Source organism: Pollachius pollachius (assembly GCF_949987615.1).
Source record: "Pollachius pollachius genome assembly, chromosome: 10".
In the NCBI taxonomy this organism is placed as follows: domain Eukaryota; kingdom Metazoa; phylum Chordata; class Actinopteri; order Gadiformes; family Gadidae; genus Pollachius; species Pollachius pollachius.
Genome location: NC_136943.1, coordinates 19,645,020 through 19,667,109, shown reverse-complemented (window position 1 = coordinate 19,667,109; position 22,090 = coordinate 19,645,020). Strand labels below are relative to the sequence as shown.

Below are 22,090 nucleotides of genomic sequence, written 5' to 3'. Positions count from 1 at the left end.
CTAAATCAAACTCATACTGTCGCTCATGCGCGCGCTCCAGCGACGTCTCGTCCTCTGCCGAGGCCCCGCCCACAGATTATGTTCCCGCGGTCACCTCTCCACAGCGGATTAACCGATTATTAATACCAGGTCATGCATGCTTATTATTTACAATTTAGTAAACTACCAGCGTGTTACTGGAGGTCATTACCTACAGAAACCCGCAGTAGTCATACATGTCAAGTAGAAGGGACCAGAGTTCACATATTGGTCAGAATTACAATGGTTACAAGGATCTTGTTTTGGCAATTTTACTTAATATATGTTCAATATAATCAATTAACTGCTTTGTTGTGTTGCAACGGTGCAGATATCTTAGATACTCTCGATTCTAGTTCTACGTACAAAATATAATGTATCAGAAATCACACCCCCAATGTCTTTTTTTTCCATTTTGCAATTTATTGCTTATATAAAGGCTCTAAACAGTTTTTGGTAAAAATAAAATCTATCAACAATAACAAATCACAAATAAAATCATCACAATGACTTTAACATGACATATTGCACAATGATAAGCCTTTTTTTTAACAATGATAACATAACATAAGTGTCGCTGCTCTGGTCATGTGGGGATGTTCTGTGCAAAGACAGCCCACACGCACTGCATTTTGGGAAAATAAACCTGAGCTTCTTCTGCTCCGTCTTTTGGCTACATCTCATAACATTACACAGTCTATAAAGGATCTTGGCCGGATTACAACCCGCACAAAACAAGTTTCCCTGACTACGAATGTGGTCGCGCTTGTGTGAGTGAAAACTACAGCCTAGAGTTCCTTTAGGAGCAAACCAACCCACTGTTGGCTCAGAGTTGAATCCAGACGTTTGATGGACAGACCCTGCCTGTACGGGTGGGGGGGATGGATTTAAACTCCTTCTATGCATGGGAAGAAGACGATCGCCGCAGTTTGAATGTGGAAGAAGCGGCAGGCATGAGTCCTGGTGTGAGTCCAACGATCATACAAAACAATAGATCTGATATTGTGCAAAAGCGTAGAGCTTTTCACCTCTAGATTTGATCTACATCTGAGCAGATGACTTGCTAACCAAGGAAGGAGTGACGTCTATTTCATGGACAGCCATCGGATCAGATTTGTGCTACAGTGAGTTTGATGTCGTATGATGTTGTATTCTAGTGTGGATCTAGGCTTTTGAAATGCCTCACTGCAAAACAAAAAACATACAAAAACAGAACAGCTCTCTTTAACAACGACAGGACGTCAGCCTCTACCAATGGTTTATCCGCCGCTTCGGCTTGGCAGTTTATGATTGGTTCGACCAGCAGGGGGTCTTAAAGACGAGCCAGCAGAAGTCAACGTCTGGCCTGTTAACATTGGCCGTATGTGTGTGCCTGTGTGTGTGTGTGTGGTGTCTCTGTGGTGTCTGAGTTCAGATCTGTTCCATCGCCGTGTTGAGCTCGGGACACAGTTCCTTCAGTAACATCTCCATCAGCACCTGGAAGAGACGGAGACACAGAAGCAAACACACCCAAGTCACATGGCTGGCCCCTGTGCTGGTGCGTTGGTCTTTTGCGTGTGTGTGTGTGTGTGTGTGCGCGCGTGCGCGCGTGCGTGCGTGTGTGTGTGTGTGTGTGTCCTCTTCCTACATAGAGCAGGTGTTTGTTGGCGTTCGTCTCCTGAAGTGCGTTGAAGATCTTGATGATCCCAAAGCGAGCGTTCTGCTGGCCCACCAGAATCGCCAGGGCTTCTGTTGTCAAGCAAGAGGAAGGAGAAAACAAAACAGGATCAACATCAAGGACTGATGGAAAGAGCTCTCCAACCTATGGTGAACAATATACAGTTCATTGTAGCTGAATTTGGTTACTAATCATTGCCATTCAAGATTAAATCCATACCCTTGAGCATATAGCACATGGCAGTGTGGGGACTAACGCAAAATAATCGTTTGGATTTTTAATTTCCAACATAGACTCAAGCCCTATACCAAGTGAGCAAAACAATACAACTCCACTACTTTTGCGCTCAGTCTTGTTTTGCCCCATTCAAGGTTTCATGAGTAATTTCACCTTCTAGGGGTTGCTCAATAAAAACAATAAATAAGTAAGTAGTTTGATGATGGAGACGCATAACGTGGGATCACAGGAGTTGTTGTCTTCACCACCAAGGCCGGTGAAAATCGATCAGGTAAGTCAGCAAGTAACATTAACTTGCTAACTTACCATGAGTTGAGGCGACTACTTTCACTGTTTAACCAGAGATAGTGGGCATATGGCGCCATTGACATGCAATCAAATGTAACGGTTAACGGCCTTAAAACTTGGGATGTGGAACAATTAGGATAAAGAAGGTACAGAACTCAAATATATAACCTGTTTAGTTGTTTGCATGCATTTTTATGAGGTAATGTTACACATTAGGCCTTTAAACCGATATGATCCTAATTCATTTTTGTATCACGCCAAACATATTACTGGAATTGGCTGTGTGTGTTTGGGCTCTACAGAGCGTAAAATAAAGGAGACTGCCTCAATGCATTCTCTACTTTTCATACATACTAAACCTTAATACCTCATGATCAATGTGACCATTCCTCAATAACAATTAATAACCACATCACAAAAATGAACCCTGCGTCACATCTAGACAGAAGCAGCAGTAAACAACATGACTGGGTCCAGAACTAAAGCCTTACCAGGGATGTTGTCCAGGAGCTTCTGCTGGGCTCTGTCCTTGGTGTCCCGGCGTTCTGAGGCGGTGCGGGCCTTAATGTGCGGCGCCAGCTTCCCATTGGGCCAGAACGCATCCCGGAAGATGCTAATGTAACAGACCAGCATCTGCTCACTGAAGATCCAGTTCACAGTGTCCCGGATCTGTCTAAAGGAACACAAATAGATCACAAGGGACTAGGTTTTTAGATCTCCATTCACTCCTTTGTTAGCGGTGGAGAAGCACACATCATTCACTGCCATGGGCCTTGTTAACCTAGTGGCTGCCTCCATCTTAAGGCTGGTTTATACTACTCCGTAAAGTGCTGTACATAGACACAGAGAGCCCTCTACGTGCGCATCCAATATTTTTTAAAGGTCCCATGACATGCCACCAGGTGTGGTGTGATTAGCAGTTACAAGCCGTTTTGGATATCTGCCTCTTATGACATCACAGGTGGACGTGTCCACCTAGATGTGTGACGGATAGATGAGAAACGTTTGCTACGGTCCACTGGGTAGACTGGTCTATCCAGCACACAACTAGGTGGACACGCCCACCTGTGATGTCATAAGGGGCATATTTCCAAAACGGCTTGTCACGGCTAATCACACCGCACCTGGTGGCATGTCATGGGACCTCTAACTATCCGCCAACGCAACGGAGACGAACGGAGACCGCAAGTGCTGTCATTGGTCCTCTAACAAAATCATTTCCGGAATCACTTTGCCTCTTATTTACTTTGCACCTTGTTTCCTTCGCACATTAAGGACCATCAAAGCACCAGATAAGATTTGCAAAGCTTTGGAAGTATTTTTAAAAAACTATATACATGGTTAAGAGTCAGCCTATAAGATCAATCGGGCGGCGAATTGCAGTTGCCATCAGACATGGCACCACCTTTTTCGGCAGTGCTATTGGCGTTTCTTGAGGTTGTGTGTCTGCCCATGCATAAAATGTTGACTGAATTATGACCTTTTTTCGCAGAACACAGAAAATGGTTAGAATCGGGTTTGGCTAATAGGTTTTGCTGACACGTAGTTTACCAAGTATGAGTGGGCTGACCCCCCATGCATTTATACACTCTGAGCCACAGACACCCGGGGCCACAGACCCTCGGGGCCAAACACCCGGGGCCACAGACACTCGGGGCCAGACACCCGGGGCCACAGACACTCAGGCCTTCGTTTTCTGAACTGACAATCAGCATTACAGGAGGGCTCAGAATTGGGACTTACTTGTTGATGGTGCGGCCAAACGTCACCTGGACTAGTGCAATAAGAGTCTTCCTCACCCACTTAAACACTAGGGAGTCACAGGAAGAGAAAGGAGGGGGAAATAATCATAACAGTATTAATAGTTAAGAAAAACTCAGCCCAAAATTCACGGAAACACACACGCATGCGCACACACACACACACACACACGCAAACTCACACACACACACACACACACACGTGTTAAAGATCTGGATCCCTTTATAGAGTGGAAGCTAAACTATATAGGGCTAATGTCGTGCCTCTATCAAATTGTAATCAATTAGCTGGAAGCAGGAAACATTTTTATGAATGAAGATAACACAGGGAGCTGATACCACCACAAGGTAACGGACTTGGTGAAGACGTCACCTTGCCATCTGCGTTAACACCAGCAGATGGCATGGGAGACACATTTGTCCAGCTTTCACGGAGCCACTGTACGGAGTGGTATGGAGGCGTTGTAAAGCACACAGAGAGCACGGAGGGAGCATTGGGACTCACTGCCTCGCAGCTCGAAGATCTCCCCTATGAGCATGAAGCAGGGCTCGGCCAGGGCGTCCTTCCGCCCGTCCGGCTCGTCGCCGTAGTCTGAGTGGTCGCTGTCGTCATCCGCCTCCTCCTAGGGAGAGGACACACACACACGCAACAAGTTAGCCCACACCAGACACACACACACATTAGGACAGCACACACCAGACACACATCAACACACACATTCACCAAGTTAGCTCACACCAGACACACACACACACAAGCACACACATAATGGTAGCACACACACACAGACACACACACACACACACGCAAACAACAAGTTAGCACACACAAACATACCAGATACAAGCAAACACACACATAGCAAAACACACAGACAGACACAAACACAAACACAGACACACACACAGACACACAGACACACCCACACTCTTTCATGTCATTAGTGTCATCATTAAAATGTGTAATGAGTTGCAAAAGAGTTTGCTGCCCTCGAGGCAAATAACTGTGATTGAAGCTCTGAATGAAAAGTGTAATTGAGCCCGCCTGGTTCAACAGGAACGCTGTGTGTTCATCATCTGACCCCGATAATGAATGGCCCACACATGATTAGAGTGTGTGTGCGTGTGTGTTTGTGCATGTGAGTGTTGATGTGGGTGATGGTGTGCGTGCTACCTCTGTATGTGAGAAGAAGTCTCCAGGCAGTTTCTCCAGGAAAGATGCGAGAGAGAAAGACGACTTCTTGGTGATTGACATCACCTGTAGACAAACAGCTTACAGTCACGTACACACACAGTCTTCTGGAAGGTCTGCGCAGTATTGCATAGGTCTCCACTCTTGTACCAAGGTTAATGCACACAAGGGAATGTTTTGGTCCCATTTTCAATAAACAAGTCAGGGTGAAGTATGGACTAAACATGGTAGAGGATAACGTTTCTAAATCCATCCAAATGCTGCAAATGACAAAAACATGACTTGTTGTTATGAATGAATCATGCATTTTGTTTGCATTTATTTCCAACGTATTTGTGAATGTGATTCAATTGTAAGCCTTGCTTGTGGACCTCAAGTGATTTACAGAGATGGACAGGTCCATGTGTGAGCCGCATGCAGGAGTTTCACAAGCTGCCCTACCTTGAGGTGCTCTGGGGAGGGGCTTAGGAATGCATAAAGAGCCTCTGACTGACACAACCGCTCATCTGTCAGTAGACGCTGCACACGCACACACACACACACACACACACACCCACATACACACAGGGAGAGAGAAAGTCAGCATCACCATTTCCAAAACTGATTCTGGTGGGCAGTATTGGTACAGTTCTGGCATTGAGTGCCTAATTAAACGACTTAATTGATACAGTCCCATCGTCCAACACAGAGCAGATCTCCAGAGTACAGATACTACATACAGATATTGCAGTACTAAGAGTGTCATTCTACCTGTAGAAAGGCGTTGAGCTGCGCTTTGCTCTTTTCTAGGAACTTCTGGTCGATGGATTTGAAGGGCAGTTTACTCAACGACGGCAGCTGCTGTTTCTTCAGTGATGGAAAACACTGGTGTACGACAAACACAAAAAATAGACTCAGAACAAGACACTTCACATCCCCATGTAGAAAACACTGGTGTACGACAAACACAAAGTGACTCAGAACAAGACGCTTCACATCCCCATGTAGAAAACACTGGTGTACGACAAACACAAAGTGACTCAGAACAAGACGGCTCACATCCCCACGTAGAAAACACTGGTGTACGACAAACAAAAAGTGACTCAGAACAAGACGCTTCACATCCCCATGTAGAAAACACTGGTGTACGACAAACACAAAGAGACTCAGAACAAGACGTTTCACATCCCCATGTAATAAGAGAAGATGTACTCTATTCTACACAGCGCCCAATGCAATCATTCAAACACTTTGGTTTTCTAAGGCGTGTCTCTGCATCGCATTACCTCTGTGAGCTTGCGGTGCAGAATCTGGAACTCGATGAGTTTCCTCTGGACGCACCAGCGGCTGTTGGCCGACTCCTCGCCCTCTGCCAGGCTCACACATATGCTGTAGGAGGCCGTCATCTCGCCGCTCTCCTCTGTGGCCTGGAACACACACACTATTCACCTTGAGCAGTTACAGCGTCCCAGAGCGCCGTTTCTGCCATGCAGCCTGAAGGGGACAGGGCCAAACAGACACAGCTGTTGTCTACAGGGGCGGCAGTAGCTCAGGAGGTAGAGCTGGTTGGCTGGTAACCGGAAGGTTGCTAGTTCTATACCCGGCTCCTCCTAGCTGAGTGTCGAGGTGTCCCTGAGCAAGATGCCTCACTCTCTCTGCCCCTGACCAGCTGCGTGGTTGACTCTAACCAAGGTATTGGGCTGGAGACGGTCTCTCCCCAGTCCGTGGTTTTTCGAGCTGGTTCGCAGCTCGTTTGCTCCGGGCTAACGGCCGTGGCGGTTACCTCTGCAGCGGTGATGGTCGCCCTCCAGTGACCCAGGTTCTCACACCACCAGTCTGTCCGGCCGATGTGTTGCTGAAGCTCGCTGTGCTCCTTCTCCATGGCTGCGATCTCCTCCTTCAGCTTGCTCACGATCTAAAAACGCAACAGTCCCGTCAGATGTGCCCGTTACAGTCACCCCTCTCTCCTGTGTGATCCCGTAGCACTGGGTACTTCAGCGTCACTATATTTTACTGCAGTAATTAGTTGAAAGACGGTTTACTTTTATTTTATTATAATATATATTATATTATTATCGGGTTAGGGTTATTAAAGTTTCTGTGGGTTAAAGATCACCAAACAAAAGAGCTGAATTAACATGTAAACGTGTTTTTGTTGAGTTAGGTGCAGTGAAACTACTTTCCCACTTGTAGCCAACATAGTTAGTTTGTGAACATGGTACAGTTATATCTGCATGGTCAACACATGTCCGCTCGAGGAGTCCCCATTCACTCCAATGCTTGGTGCTGCTGAGCCGGCGGCGTGGTCAGATGTTCCCGTACCCTTTTGTCTGGTTTGGGGGCGTTCTGGATGGAGCCCAGTGCCTGGCGCTTGTACTCCAGTTTGTCGTAGAGCAGCCGCAGCTTGGTGGCGGCGTAGCTCGCCTGCTCGTTGATCCCTTTGCTCCCTTCGTCACACACGTCCTCCCCTGCATCTAGACCTGGGCACTGTTCGGTGGGCGTGGGCGCACACACACACACACACACAGACACACACACACACACACACACATACAAATGAGGAGACATTCTGGGATGATGACATTAAGAGAAAAACGCTAACTAGTGTGTGATCCGTTGGGGTGCATGTGTATGTGAACGGTTCTAACCCCCTCCTCCTTGTCCTCGGTACTGCTCTCTGATTGGCTGCGTTGCTCCTCCCTCCGGATCAGCCTATCGTAGATGTCAGAGACCAGGAAGGATGGATAGTAGCGCTCCCTCATTGTCTCAGCGACCTGGAGGACACAAGAACATTCTGGATGTTTGAGCAGAGTGCCTCCTCGCAGGTCTAGCATCTGTGAAGCAATATCTACAGCACTTGTATCCGGCCAATGTCAAATAAATGCGAAATAGAGAGATGAGAGAGAATGAGCTATGTTACTCTACAACTAAACCATGTTGCTATGAGCCAGAATGATCATGTCATCATATCTTAACTGTGCAAAGTAAAAGTATCGCTATAGCTCTGCTCCACATGCAGAACTGTATCCCTGTAGCTCTGCTCCACATGCAGAACTGTATCCCTGTAGCTCTGCTCCACATGCAGAACTGTATCCCTGTGGCTCTGCACCACATGGAGAACTGTATCCCTGTAGCTCTGCACCACATGCAGAACTGTATCTCTGTAGCTCTGCTCCGCATGCAGAACCAGTATGGTCCACTACATTCAGTTGGTTATATTGCCATTGACATTATGGATGCATCACAGTGCCCGTTCGCTACCTGTTCCTGCAGTCTGATGAAGACCTGCGTTCCTCGGTTTCCCACCAGACTCTGCTGGACCTCCTTCAGCAGGATCTTCTCCACCGGGATCTCCTTGCTCTCCACAAAGAACTTCTGGTAGATCTCCCCAACGATCTGGGGCACCTCGTTCTGTCAGCCATACGATCATCACAGCACAACTTTATTAGTAGCTCCCAATTGGAACAATTATAGGATGATTATATATAAGACAAAGTATATCCTCTGTTGTTGATATATACATCAACAACAGAGTACAAACTTTTGTTTTTGGGAGCTTTTCAAATCAATAAACTTGTACCATGTTATTCAGATGCACCGGCACCACAGTTTGGATGTGCAGGTCTCTCCAATATATTTATACATTTATTTATATATATATACACACACACATAGACAAAGATGTCATATTGGAGCAAAGTGATGAACGTCTCACCTTGTTAGCAGTCTTCAGGCTCTCCACCAGTTCCCAGAAGCTGATCAGAGCCCTCTTATCCACATGCTCCATGTAGACCCGAAAGTGCTCCCTGAAGCCCGGGTTCACCATGATGTCGTCGAACTGGAGGATCTAGAAAGACAGAAGGTATATGACGGGTCGGGCAGGCATTCAGCAGTCGCTTGATGGAGCTCACCCCTACGTTGACTTCCAAACCCGGCAATCGACTCATTGAAAAATGATGCATGCATTTTATAATTGTTGATTCTAACTATTAGCAAACTACCAAATGTAGTCTGAGCCAGAACCAAATCAATCCGCACACATCCAATTGACACAAACTCGACGTTTACCTCATTCAATAAAAAACGCGGTGCATATGTTGAGTATTTATTATAAAATGTATAATCAGTAACGACTTTACCTCAGAAAAGGTCATTTGATTTATCCTGTCGTCCAATACTTTGTTAGATCTTTTCGACCTCAGTAGGAGACAGTAAGTTCAGAGAGAGCAGTTCATGGCTTTAGCCTTCAATATACCATGGAGTCCACCATAGGAAGGTCACATTAGCCAGTGGTAGATGCCTACCAAGCTTGGCAGAACCTGGATAGGTAGCCTTTCAATCCCAACACTATAGGGAATATGCTAATGTTGTCACCCGCAGCCATGTAAAACAGTGCAGAGTCCATCTAAACCAGAGTGCAGGTAAAACAGAGAGCAGGTAAAACAGAGAGCAGCTAAAACAGATTGCTCCGTGAGCTCTGCTTCGCTAAAACAGCCCGACCCTGGTTCCTCTTTGGGTACCCACGATTTGTACTCCCTGTGCTTTGGGCTGAACCTGCAACGACTCTTCCACCACCACTCAAATCCCCACCATGGTGATGTTTTCAGGGATACCAGGAGGGATGTTTGGAGGGATACATGATGGAGCCCATCGGATGTATCCAGTCTTCCATCACTTTACTACCTTGGTTGTGTTTTAAGCACAGTGGGTGTATGAGAGCTCACCTTCTGGCTCTGTGGGCCGTCGGGCTCGTCCGCACCCCCTTCCTCAGACTGCTCGTAGTTGGGCCCGCCCAGCAGCCGGATCCTCTTCTCACACTGCTTCTTGGCGATGGTGAGCTGGTTGATGTAGCGCTTCATGTCCCGCGCCCGGAGCAGGTCAGCCTTCATGGCCGCAGACTCTCTGCCTTTCCGGTCTGAGCGTGCACACAGAGGTAGACACGTTTGGTCAGTCCATACAACCACATCCTAGTGTCCGTAAGAGCCTATTGACTTGCGTCACACCACTAAAGATGGACTGCACTCCAGAGACACAGTAAAGAACACTGCTTGTTACGCCTGTCATTATTTAAAAGATACTAAATGTTGCCTTACAAACTTTCAATCCTGCATTTTTTATCCATATTAGAATCAGAACTTTCAAGCATGAAGCCACTGTACTAGAACTAGTATTTTCTCTGTAGCCTCTCCTAATTCTCCATTAAACGGGGTAGGGCCTGGCAACAATCGGACTAGTGTTCTTAATTAAATAATTTGCTTCAAGGTGATGCACATTTGCTTGGTGAGGACATTGTACCTTTCTGCTTCTTGAGCTGAGGCAGACTGCTGATGGTGGTGGCATGGATGATCTCCATCATGATCTGGGTCCTGGAGACCAGGAGGGGGAGAAAGACAGCCCGTAAAGCCATTTCAGCCATTGCGATTGCACAAGAAAGTTATCCAAGGACTTACTTCGAGGGTAAGATATATTTGGATTGTATACAAATGCAGCAACCGTGTAGAACTAATGGGTGCGCCAGGCAGTCTCCCGCCAGCGCCATATATAGAACTCCCGTCTATCGCTGTCTGTTCCCATGGTAACAAAGCCCATCAGCAAATGAACCGGTAGAGAGTGTGTCTGTGCGTGTGCAGGCGAGTGCGTGTGCGCGTGCGTGCGTTGCACTGTGCGTCTCCATGCTGCGCACTCGCTAGAGGGGTAAAGTGGATAGCGATGGTGGTTTCAAAATGAGCCGGGGGATAGTCTGCATCATCCGGGCACCTGAGTTGTGTGAGGAAGTTGATGTCGGCGGAGGTGGAGATGAGCTTGATGAAGTCTTCATAGGAGGCTGCGTAGGTGTACGCCTTCTTCTGCTGCTCCGACTGCTGCTCCCGCTGCTCCAGCTGGGACAGCAGCGTCCGGTTGATAGTGTCCGGGTCGCTGAGCACCTCCACCAGAGGCCTCAGCACTGGAGGAAACACACACATGGAGCACACACATGGCGTGAGCAAAACAAGAGCAAGAAACACTGCAGTCTTCTACTTCATCGACTATCCAGGCATGAAGGAAAGGTCAAAAGGTGCATGGGAGACATCCTAATAGTGTAATCAGTGAATACATCACAACTGCTTTAGTTCAATTCATGCCCAGAAATGCTACTCTTGTGTTGACACCTCAACACAGCCGCCAGGGCCTTCACTGCTCTAGCTTTAGGTATGTTCCATTATATTAGTTTTGTGATCGTTTGACGCTAAAATCGAAATCGCGATCAATATTTGATTAATTGCCCAGCCCTAATGTGTACTAGCTTGCGATATGTGCAATAGCTTTAGAAATGTGCACTAGCTTTAGGCCCATGCATTAGCTTTAGGTATGTAAACTAGCTTGCGGTATGTGCACTAGCTTTAGAAATGTGCACTAGCTTTCGGTATGTTAACTAGCTTTCGGTATGTGCACTAGCTTGTGGTATGTGCACTAGCTTTTGGTATGTGCGCTAGCGTTCGGTATGTGCACTAGCTTGAAGTATGTGCGCTAGCTTTCAGTATGTTCACTAGCTTTAGGTATGTGCACTAGCTTTAGGAAGGGCCCATTCACTGAAAATGTGAGTGGCACAGTCATACATCACATTTATCAAGTTATCTAGGTATTGGACCTTACTCACATGCAGTTGAGTAAAAATCAGCTGCTGGTAGGTCCAGTACCTTTGGTAGTGATGACCTCTGTGAGGTAGCAGCTAGCTGCTGGTAGGTCTAGTACCTGTGGTAGTGATGACCTCTGTGAGGTAGCAGCTAGCTGCTGGTAGGTCCAGTACCTCTGGTAGTGATGACCTCTGTGAGGTAGCAGCTAGCTGCTGGTAGGTCTAGTACCTTTGGTAGTGATGACCTCTGTGAGGTAGCAGCTAGCTGCTGGTAGGTCTAGTACCTTTGGTAGTGATGACCTCTGTGAGGCAGCAGCGCAGCGTGTTGGACTTGGCGTCTCGGTGAGGCAGCAGACACAGCAGCAGGATCCGGGCCACGCAGCGCAGGAAGGCCAGCTCAGACTCTGGGCTGACCAGGCAGGGGTGCAGTGGGAAGGGCTTGGCACACTCCTCGGGTCTGGAGAGAGGGAGAAGAAGAAGAGGTATAGAAATGGAAAAAAATTGAGAAAAATGGAGAAAGAGAGAGAGAGAGAGAGAGAGAGAGAGAGAGAGAGAGAGAGAGAGAGAGAGAGAGAGAGAGAGAGAGAGAGAGACACTAGATGGTCAGAACTCGGTGTCATGGGGGTGGTTGTGTAGGAGGGGGAGGGGAGAGTTGTGGAGTGCCCGTCCGTCTCCAACTGAAGTGACCTGGATGAAGATAGATGTGACGTCTTCCTAGATTTGCACTGATCCAGTGCTGACACAACTACACAGTATCACACATCAGTTAGAGACTACCATTTCATATTCATAGTCTATATTTAATCGTCTCAATATTTGTATCATTTTTCTATCCACTACAGTTTTTCTCAGTCACTTTGGTACATTCATCAGAATTGAAATTCTCAAAACTACCTGTTCAATATTCACATCATTGTGTCACTTGTGCACATCAAAAAAGCAGTTTATCATTTCTTTGAACAAGTTGAAAATGCTATGGTACATTCATGCAAATGATTATGTACAATTCTCTGCTCTTTCCTACATTATCAATTGTTTATGTCATGTTGATCAAAATGTATTGTAATGGTCTCTATTGAATAGTCTAAACCCCACAACATTTAGGCATTAGTTCATTGCATAAGTATTTACATGCAAAATGGTTCAACAAGTTGTCATAATATGTCAAGCATAGTTCTATACATTTCCATTAGATTTTTTTTCTAAATCTGTCGTGAATTGGTAAATTGCTACCAGGTGAATCTTGACTTTCTCTAAAGAAGGGAAATGTGTGAAGAGTTAGATCAACCAACGATCAACCAGTTTACTAAAATGGCTCAAAGGTGCATCTCATGAACCATGAACTGGCAAGTGTATATATATAGCTGGAGCACAACACAATGCTACATTGACTGACAATGGAAGGACAAGGAATTGGACGGGGTTAACAGCCAGAGAGAAGAAGAGGAAGAGGAGGGAGGCTGCGTGAGAATGAGAATTTGTGGCCCAACAGACAGGAACGTCAGGAGGTGTAGGAAGACTGCACTGTAATTCCTACAGCAATGCATGTACAGTTTACCCTAAGGAGATTGTCCTATGTTCACATTTCTAGCAATGACATGGTCTGTCAACAAATTACAATACAAAGCGTAAATATGAATCTTGTCCAGTCTCTTGCAATCAATCTCCCACATACACTAATGGCTGGTTCAGACTACACGATTTCAGTCCGATTCTTTCGTCGCAGACAAATTTGCGAATCCTACACGATTTTGAAAGGTCGGCGACGAGACGAGGTCTTGTAATGTGACATGCTTGCGATCTGCGATGTTTTCGTCTGCGACGTTCGAATACCCCACGAAAAGTTTGGCATGTCTGAATTTTTTGGGGAATCGCATGACGTATCCACTGTTGACGTGAGGGAACCCCGCGAACAGCTGGAGCTCACGCGCAGCGTTCAACTTATTATGTTCATAAAACATTACCTCCCGTTCGGTATGTAGCACCGACATCCCGAGCTCTCCTCTTCGTGCAACCCAAGAACGAGTCCACAATCTATTCTTCTTTTTCTTCCTTTCCGTTTCTGTGCAGAGGACCGCCAGCATAATGCCTAGTGCTAGGTACTCGGGATCCATTGTTGACGCTTTGTTGCTAGGCTACGTTGTTGCGTCTACTTTGTATCGTTCATGTCACGCGCAACGCAACTACTGTGAGGAATTGCTGCATTGAGCAGATATAAAAACTACTGGAACCTTTATGACAAAAATGTAAAAAGCATTTATGTTAGTTCTAAACCTTAGATTTTCTAAATATCTTGCAAACGTGAATGATACAAAGTAGAGAGCATCGCACCCTCGAATCTTGTAGTGTGGCCAGTCTTACGACGAGACAAGGCCCGATTTCCTGGCTCTGTGATCGTATAGTGTGAAATGTTAAATCGTGGAGGAATGTCTGAGAATCGTGTAGTCTGAACCAGCCATAAGGTGTAACTTACAATTTACAATAATTGTTTTCAAAACTTTAGCCATAGTTTACATCAGAACATCCCTCCAGAGTACACTGTTATATTGACAACATGACTAAGCAATTTGACTTGCAATTTGCATTTTGTCTTATCCATACGCAATGACAAGGATGACAAGGCCTTGTCATTCTGATGGCGTAATCCATGGTGTTTTGCTATTCGTACGAATTGTTTTGAGAAAAGCATTTACTGTTTTGCAAATGTTGAGGATGATTTGAGAAATGTACCAAAGCACTAAGAAAAACTAATACACATGGTTTTAACAGCAGACAGGGAACCACCATGCATGCAGCCGAGTCAACCAATTAATTGTCTGTGCCTTCTTTTCTTAAACAGGTAAGAAAGCCCCGCATTAAAGCAGGGCATCAAAAAATTTGTTGAAACTCATAATGGTCCTCTCCACGGAAATCTTTAGTAAAAGGCGAAAGATTTATGCGATCTGAAGAGAACCAAGAGTGTACTGTAGAAATCTGGGACACCAAGAGTACTGTACTCCATGAATGACGTTTCAACTAACGGTTAACGATTATTTTAGTTTGTTTTTCACACAGTGCCTTTGCTATATTGTGATGTCCCCCTGGGTACGGCTCAAATGACTAGTTATATCAAAAGGCTTTATTTGAGAACATTAGAATGTTACAGAATAGAGCGCAGTGCATGATGGGTAAACACTATGCAAATAGAGTGGCAAAGTCACGCCCTTTCCGGTAGAGCCCATGGGACCTATGAGATCGAAAAATATGAATGGGTTTCAATAGAGAGAAAGTAATTATTTTCTGGTCCCAGTCTTTATATGCCCTGGATTACACATATGTTGTTTGTGGATTTAAATGATAATTTTTCATGTCAAGAGTTTGACAGTTTATTGAGCAATTGTTCAGTTAAAAGCTGTAGAGAAAACACAATGAGATAGACTACATGTCTTGAATGTGACATCACGCTCCATGCAACTGGGGTGGACAGATAAGACAGATAATCTCCAAATCGGCATAACTGAAACCCTCCACTTGCCCCGACTTATAATGGTTTTCACCTCTTTTGATGCTTTTATCCTCCCCTTGGAAAAAAGCGGTGAAGTGAGGCAGAGAGATCGCCATGTCTGTACTGGAGTTCCAAGTGCGGGTGGTGACGTTTATCATGCGCGTCGAGAGCAGCGAAGAGTAGTCCATAAAGCGGCCTCACACAAAACCTAACATTATTAAACTTCTTCGCGAAAATTTTTAGTTTTCTTTGCATGAAAAATGATCATTTAAATCCACAAACAACATATGTGTAATCCAGGGCATATAAAGGCTGGAACCACAAAATAATTACTTGCTCTCCATTGAAACCCATTCATATCGCCATTCTATATATCCTTCCTCAATTATTGTATCTAAAAATATATTGTCCAATTCACAAAAAAAAGAAATGGTCAATGTGCGGATCAAAAGAGCTTGTTGATGGCATTATGCAACAATAAAAAACGAAAGGAGAGAAAGTTCAAGGGGACAGCAGGATAATCGGTGGTAGAAATACATAAACCAGATTTTACACACACAAAGCAAATAAACATAGTGTGTGTGTGTGTCTGTGTGTGTGTGTTTACCTTGCAGAAGCGGCCTTGAGGTCAGTGAAGTGTGTGTGGAGCACCCTGATGGTGTCATAGCACACCACATTGACGAGGTCTATGTCGGCGAGCCTGGCCCTCAACAGGCCAATCACCTGCCACCAGTCCTCGGACAGCATGGAGTGCAGCTGCCCCTCGTCCCGGCTCAGCGGCGCATACCAGGACAGGATATAGTCCCGGTACGAGTAGTCAAACACTGCGGACAGACAAGTGACAGGGACAGGATGTAATCCCGGTACGTGTAGTCAAACACTACGGACAGACAAGTGACAGGGACAGGATGTAATCCCGGTACGTGTAGTCAAACACTACGGACAGACAAGTGACAGGGACAGGATGTAGTCCCGATACGTGTAGTCAAACACTGCGGACAGACAAGTGACAGGGACAGGATGTAATCCCGGTACGTGTAGTCAAACACTACGGACAGACAAGTGACAGCAGCACTGGCAGAGGTCTGTGTTTGGATGGGAAACCATCCAGTGTCTTCATGCGTTTTGTGTTCAGACCAAAGGTAGACTTGTATTTTTCTTTATTTTTTATGTTGTGATGGCGAGATGAAGCTTCAAAACACCTTGAAGCCTTCCAGCCAAATGTGTTGAAAATAGGTTATTTTCTCGCGGCTTCTGACGCTTACTAGGGGCACCTAGTGGTCAATAAAATACGAGCTTCCCCACATTCTAGTGGACATTCGCACAGAACCCCCTACAGAGAGGCCAGAAGGTCCCCAGATCCCTGAACCGCCCCTGTGAAGTACTCTTATATTGGAGCCACCGAGTGTGTAGTATTCTGAAGCACGATTCAGAATATTTATCTGTCCTGCTTTTTGCATGAGCCCTCAAAATGAACAAATAGCCGATAATGAAGAAGATTCTTTTTTTTAATTGTTAATTCTGTATCCAAAAATATCCGGTGTACAGGCCTGCTGTATCGTTTATCTAAATATTAGAACTTATTTAAAGAACACCAGGTCCCCCGCATGCGTGCTGCCAGCGTTGACTGACCATTGTCGGTGTTTTCATCATTTTTACAAGTGAGAAAGCCCCGCAATAAAGCAGGGCATCAAAAAATTAGTTGATACTCATAATGGTCCTCTCCACGGAAATCTTTAGTAAAAGGCGAAAGATTTATGCGATCTGAAGAGAACCAAGAGTGTACTGAATGATGCCTACGACGCCGAGGATAGTCATCTCCAGGACTGACGTTTGATCCAACGGTTAACGTTTACTTTTGTTTATTTTTTTCACAGCGCCGTCGCTCTATTCTGACGTAATTCATATATGTCCACCTGGGAACGGCTCAAACTACTAGTTAAATCAAAAAGCTCGAATTTAGAACATTAGAATGTTTAAAATAGAGTACAGTGCATGATGGGTAAACGCTATGCAACGCACAGCTTCCTGGTGGGCGTGGTTTAGCGGCAGGGCTAAAAAATAACGCTATGTACATATTACCTTACCCGCTTTACTCAATTCTCAGCATCTATGCAGCAGTCGCAACTCAAATTGATATAAATACCAATATTTATCAATAATTCTGAATTCAGGTTGGATAAAAGGTAAGGTTTCATGAAAGGCATGGATGAAACTAAGGGTTTGTCTATTGAAGGATTGGAAAAATAGCTTCTCAAAGGCCTAAACAAATGAAGATTGAAAAAGATAGTGTAGCCTGGTTTGCCTTGTTTTAGGTATAGCCTTCTACATGCAGCCCTGGTTCTAAATGAGTTAAATATGAAACATGCACACAGTCAAATGTCATTACTATCACCATCTCTCCAAAAACAACAGTATAATCACATAAAGAGCTCAGAAAAACCCTTTGAATACACATTAGTGTAATGCATGAAGCCATATGCCAGCATGACCCCTCCTAGTGAATAGTGAATTGCTGGCTACAAACTATCCAATGGAGCAGGGTCAGTGGCTTGGCAATGTTTTGCTGACTGGTAAACCGACGGATATTTCACAATTACTTCTTCAGAGAACTGGGATAAATGCTTTTTTTGCAGGATAGACACCAGTCAGCAAAGCATGGGTGGTTACCATCGGGGATGAGCTAGGAAGAATGACAGAGGAAGTAAACAAAGCTCTAAACATAGGCAGAAGCTTTCCTCCCTTTTGCCTCACTTTCATGCATCTTGGATTTTATGGGAAATAAGGTTTCCTAAAATGATTGTAAAGAAAAGCAACAGGCCAGCTCTATGACATATTTGAACAACTTGTTTACATTTTCATTCAACAGAGAATCAATGCATTACAAGGTTATACCCCATAATGTCTCCTTAAATTCTGCCATGATAAAGTTCTCACATGTAAACAAAATAAATAACATTAGATATGAATATAAATAATATTATTCAGATGTCAAATATTGTCCAATATTAATAATGGCTGTCCTACAGTTCAAGAGTGATATCAGGTAAAGAGCTGCCCATATTGAAACTCAAAGATCTACAGGTGAGCATTTATAACAGGAGAGGATTTAGGTTTCACCTTCTTTCAGGGCCTTGTCCACGTTGTGTGAGATCACCACCCTCCGGTTCTGCATCGACTCTTGCACCGGCACCGAAAAACGAGCCTGGAAGCCAAAACAACTGTCAGGATGGAACACTGTCAACCCTGTCTTCAGTCAAAGCAGAGAAGTACAACGTGGCTGTCCATGAAAACGTAAAATATTGAATTTTCATTCTGTATGTGTGCGAGTGTGTGTGTATGCAAGCATGTGTTTATAAATCCAGCAGCATGACTAAATCTCATTTATAATACAAGAATACACAAAACCCTGGGGCTAGTGGTGGAGGGTGCAGAGGAAACGTCAGGGAGGGAAATCTAGCTGAAGTGATAGCCAGACAAAGCCACTTTAGAGACATTTGCAGGATCAACAAAATAAGTTCTTGTCTGGTGATGTCTGTCCCTTCAACCACATTGAGCGGATGACTTAATGTCATGGAGTGGGCCCAACCAAACAACCACAGATCCACAACCTGGTGTTAGATGGATTAAGTTAATTGGGACCAGGTGTGATCCATCTGTAATCGTCTGGTACACACACACACAGTGGTCCCTTGTTATTATAGTCTAAGGCTGAAAGGTGCAATATCCAGTCTCTTACCATGAGCTTGTTGAAGAAATCCACCAGCGCGGCTGACTGCCTCCTGCTCCGAAAGCTGCTGACCTTCGGGGGACTCTTCCTCACCAAGAGGACGAAGCTGCCCGCCAAGAAGCACAGCAGGGCGAAAGACACGTAGAGGAAGAGCTTTAAGAAGAAGGCGGTCAGCGACAGGCCTCCCCAGGCGAGCTGAAAGGCCACCGCTGCCGCTAAGCCGAGAGCGAAAGCCGGGACGAACCGGAACGAGGAGCTGATGGACGGAGGAGAGGACGAGGCAGACGCCGGAGCAGCAGACATGGGCTGCCCGGCTACTCTGGGGTCGTTACCGGTCCTCCCTCCGGCCAGCGGTGCAGGGGTTGCCGAGGAGGTGGGCATAGTGCGTAGCCACCATCCATATATGTGTCACTTGTAGTTCGGTTAAAAGGTGGGGAGGTGAGTCCAGGGATGGAGGTATTGCGTTTATAGTCGTGTAGTAGACCCTCGACTACCCAGCTGGTCCTGTTGAGAGGCATCCCCGCTCACACATCTCCTGACCGCCGCGCAGCGCCTCCTCTCCCGCCTCCTCTCACGGTCCGGCCGGTGCGCACCGTGCGATGCTTCAGAAAGCACAGGTCTAGACCTCAGGGCCAGCACCGGGGGGCCGTGGATCTCCACGGGACGCAAGAGCCGCTCCAACCCCCGTCACCTTGGAGACAGCCGAACAGAGGGGTTACTTGGCGACGGTTGCTAACAATCTAGGAGAGGCTTGGAAAAGGCTAGCATCTGTTGTTAGCCTTAGCTTGATCCTGATCGTATCGATGTGTGTTAAAATAGAAGATAGTGAGGGGTGAGGAGACTCCGTGTGAGTGAGGACCGTGGTCGCCAATCGGCTGCGACCGCCGGAACGCTATCACACCAAGGAGCTAGCTTATTGCTAAGCAACCGAGGCATCATCGGCCGCTGCTCATATATATTCACACACTTACCACTCTTTAAACGAGGTCCCGGGACAACAAGCGTTCTCCCGTTCCTGTTTTAAACACAACTGCTTTATTTGTTTCTGCCAGTCTATGAATGAGTGAAACAGCAACAGTCTGTCAGAAAGCCGTCTCTCTCTACATTGTTGTTGTGTCAGCCTTCAGCTGACTGATAAATCTTACCGACTGTCTAACGCTGACAGCCAATCAGCGGCACCGGTAGCGGCATGTGCTGCGCCTGTTTTATGGACTACAGCCATCCGACAGGGCGGCGTTTGTTTTAATCTAATAACACATACCAGGGATTAGGAGCACACCCCGCCCATCTGTAAATACAATGCACCTCAACGAACAAATGTACGTTTTATTTTATTTCCCTGACAAACGTTGTGTTGATGGAACCACCTGGTTTACTGGTTTCGTGTATTAGTTATTGTGAACTATATATATATATATATATATATATATATATATATATATATATATATATATATGTGTGTATATATATATTTATTTATATAGCCCATATATATTATAATATATATTATAGACTAATATATATATCATTATTATTATTATTATATTATTATATTATATATATAACACACAGGGCCGTAGCACCAAATTCTGGGCCCTGTATAGAGTGGCGAAGTCACGCCCCTTCCGGTAAAGCCCATGGGACCTATGAGATCGAAAGATATGAATGGGTTTCAATGGAGAGAAAGTAATTATCTTCTGGTCCCAGTCTTTATATGCCCTGGATTACACATATGTTGTTTGTGGATTTAAATGATAATTTTTCATAAGAGTTTGACCGTTTATTGTGCAATTGTTCAGTTAAAGGCTGTAGCGAAAACACAATGAGAAAGACTACACGTCACGCTCCCTGCGACTGGCATGGACAAGACCGACAATCTCCCCATCAGCATAACTGAAACTCTCCACATGCCCCGACTTTCGATGCTTTTATCCTCCCTTTGGATAAAAGCGGTGAAGTGGAGCAGAGAGATCGCCATGTCTGTACCGGAGTTCCAAGTGCGGGTGGTGACGTATATCATTAGCTTCGAGAGCAGCGAAGAGCTGTAGTTCACAAAGCGGCCTCACACAAAACCTAACATTATCAAGCCTCTTCGCAATTTTTTTTAGTTTTCTTTGAATGAAAAATGATCATTTAAATCCACAAACAACATATGTGTAATCCAGGGCATATAAAGGCTGGGGGGGGGGAGAGATTGTTGGGTGGGGGGAGATTGTTGAGGGGGGGAGACGTGGCCTGGTGGCAGTGTGCGGCTCCTACCACTAGAGGGTGGTACAAAATTCAAAATAATGTTTTTTATTATTATTATTTATTTATTTTTATTCTCATGGGCCCCCCCCCCCCCCTTCTTCCCCGCCAGGGGTCGCGGTGTAACGGCACGCACGCCAAGGCGATTTAGGCAACTGAAACCCTTCCTTGATTTGGTCTTCTTGTTAAAGCAATTTGTTAAATAACTTTTTTAATCAGTTAATTAAGGTAGATATAGCTTCATGTTATTGGTTTGTTCTCCCTGTTTACATTTTGTGTTTATTAATTTATTTATATTACATTGTATCTCTCTTTAATAAATCGTATAATAGTATAAAAACCCCATTGGTATTATGCTAATTGTTGTTTTCATAATTTGGACATGGCATGGTGGTGCAAATGCAGCATTAAAACATTCATCTGAGGAGAGACTATTAAGAAAAGAAAGGAAGCAAAAGTAGATGAGGCGAAAGTAGATAAGAGAATAGCCAGATGAGGCGAAAGTAGATGAGAGAAGTGAAAAGTACAAAAAAAGTTAGTTTTAGTCCTACAGATAGTTCGTTTCTGACTAATGGCATCTGTGGTAAACCGTTGTCAAGGCAACCAGTCAGCTATTTGCTTAAGGCCCAGAGACAAACAGGAAGGCTCAGAACTGAGAACAGCAACTGAAACTGAAAGACGGGTTTTTTTGAGGTTATGAACGCTGGGGTGAAGTGGCAGACCAGTCATCTGCGGTGCAACCGTTGTTGAATAAAAAATACCTTGAAGGTGTCAGCCAGACCGCAGCATCTCAGCCCGAGCACTGTGCAAGGCATGCCGCCATTTCCCGGATTGTGTGTTTGAGAAACATACCCATCTTCATTTCGTCAAGATGTTTTTGACTGT

The 22,090-nt window shown here is 45.3% G+C and overlaps 1 protein-coding gene across 1 annotated transcript; it reads right to left on the bottom strand.

The window, feature by feature from the left end:
* Positions 1–437: 437 nt before the first annotated feature.
* Positions 438–20,069, bottom strand: snx25 (sorting nexin 25). The gene is made up of 22 exons (XM_079745508.1): positions 19,930–20,069; positions 18,968–19,649; positions 18,349–18,433; positions 15,836–16,052; positions 12,029–12,201; positions 10,889–11,075; positions 10,427–10,497; positions 9,856–10,046; positions 8,847–8,978; positions 8,393–8,542; positions 7,780–7,905; positions 7,454–7,618; positions 6,915–7,046; positions 6,418–6,558; positions 5,903–6,016; positions 5,594–5,671; positions 5,135–5,218; positions 4,466–4,583; positions 3,944–4,010; positions 2,692–2,873; positions 1,646–1,746; positions 438–1,494 (listed from the first exon to the last, which is right to left on the bottom strand). Exons 2-22 carry the CDS (start codon positions 19,337–19,339, stop codon positions 1,429–1,431), a joined length of 2,952 nt encoding a protein of 983 aa, XP_079601634.1. The 5' UTR covers positions 19,340–19,649; positions 19,930–20,069; the 3' UTR covers positions 438–1,428.
* Between the last annotated feature and the right edge of the window lie 2,021 nt (positions 20,070–22,090).

Coding starts and splice junctions, on each gene's coding strand:
- snx25 (XM_079745508.1), bottom strand. CDS start 19,339: ATGCCCACCTCCTCGGCAACCCCTGCACCGCTGGCCGGAGGGAGGACC. Junction 10,498..10,888: donor AACTTCCTCACACAACTCAG/GTGCCCGGATGA, acceptor CCTGGTCTCCAG/GACCCAGATCATGATGGAGA. Junction 4,584..5,134: donor ACTTCTTCTCACATACAGAG/GTAGCACGCACA, acceptor TCCTCTCCCTAG/GAGGAGGCGGATGACGACAG.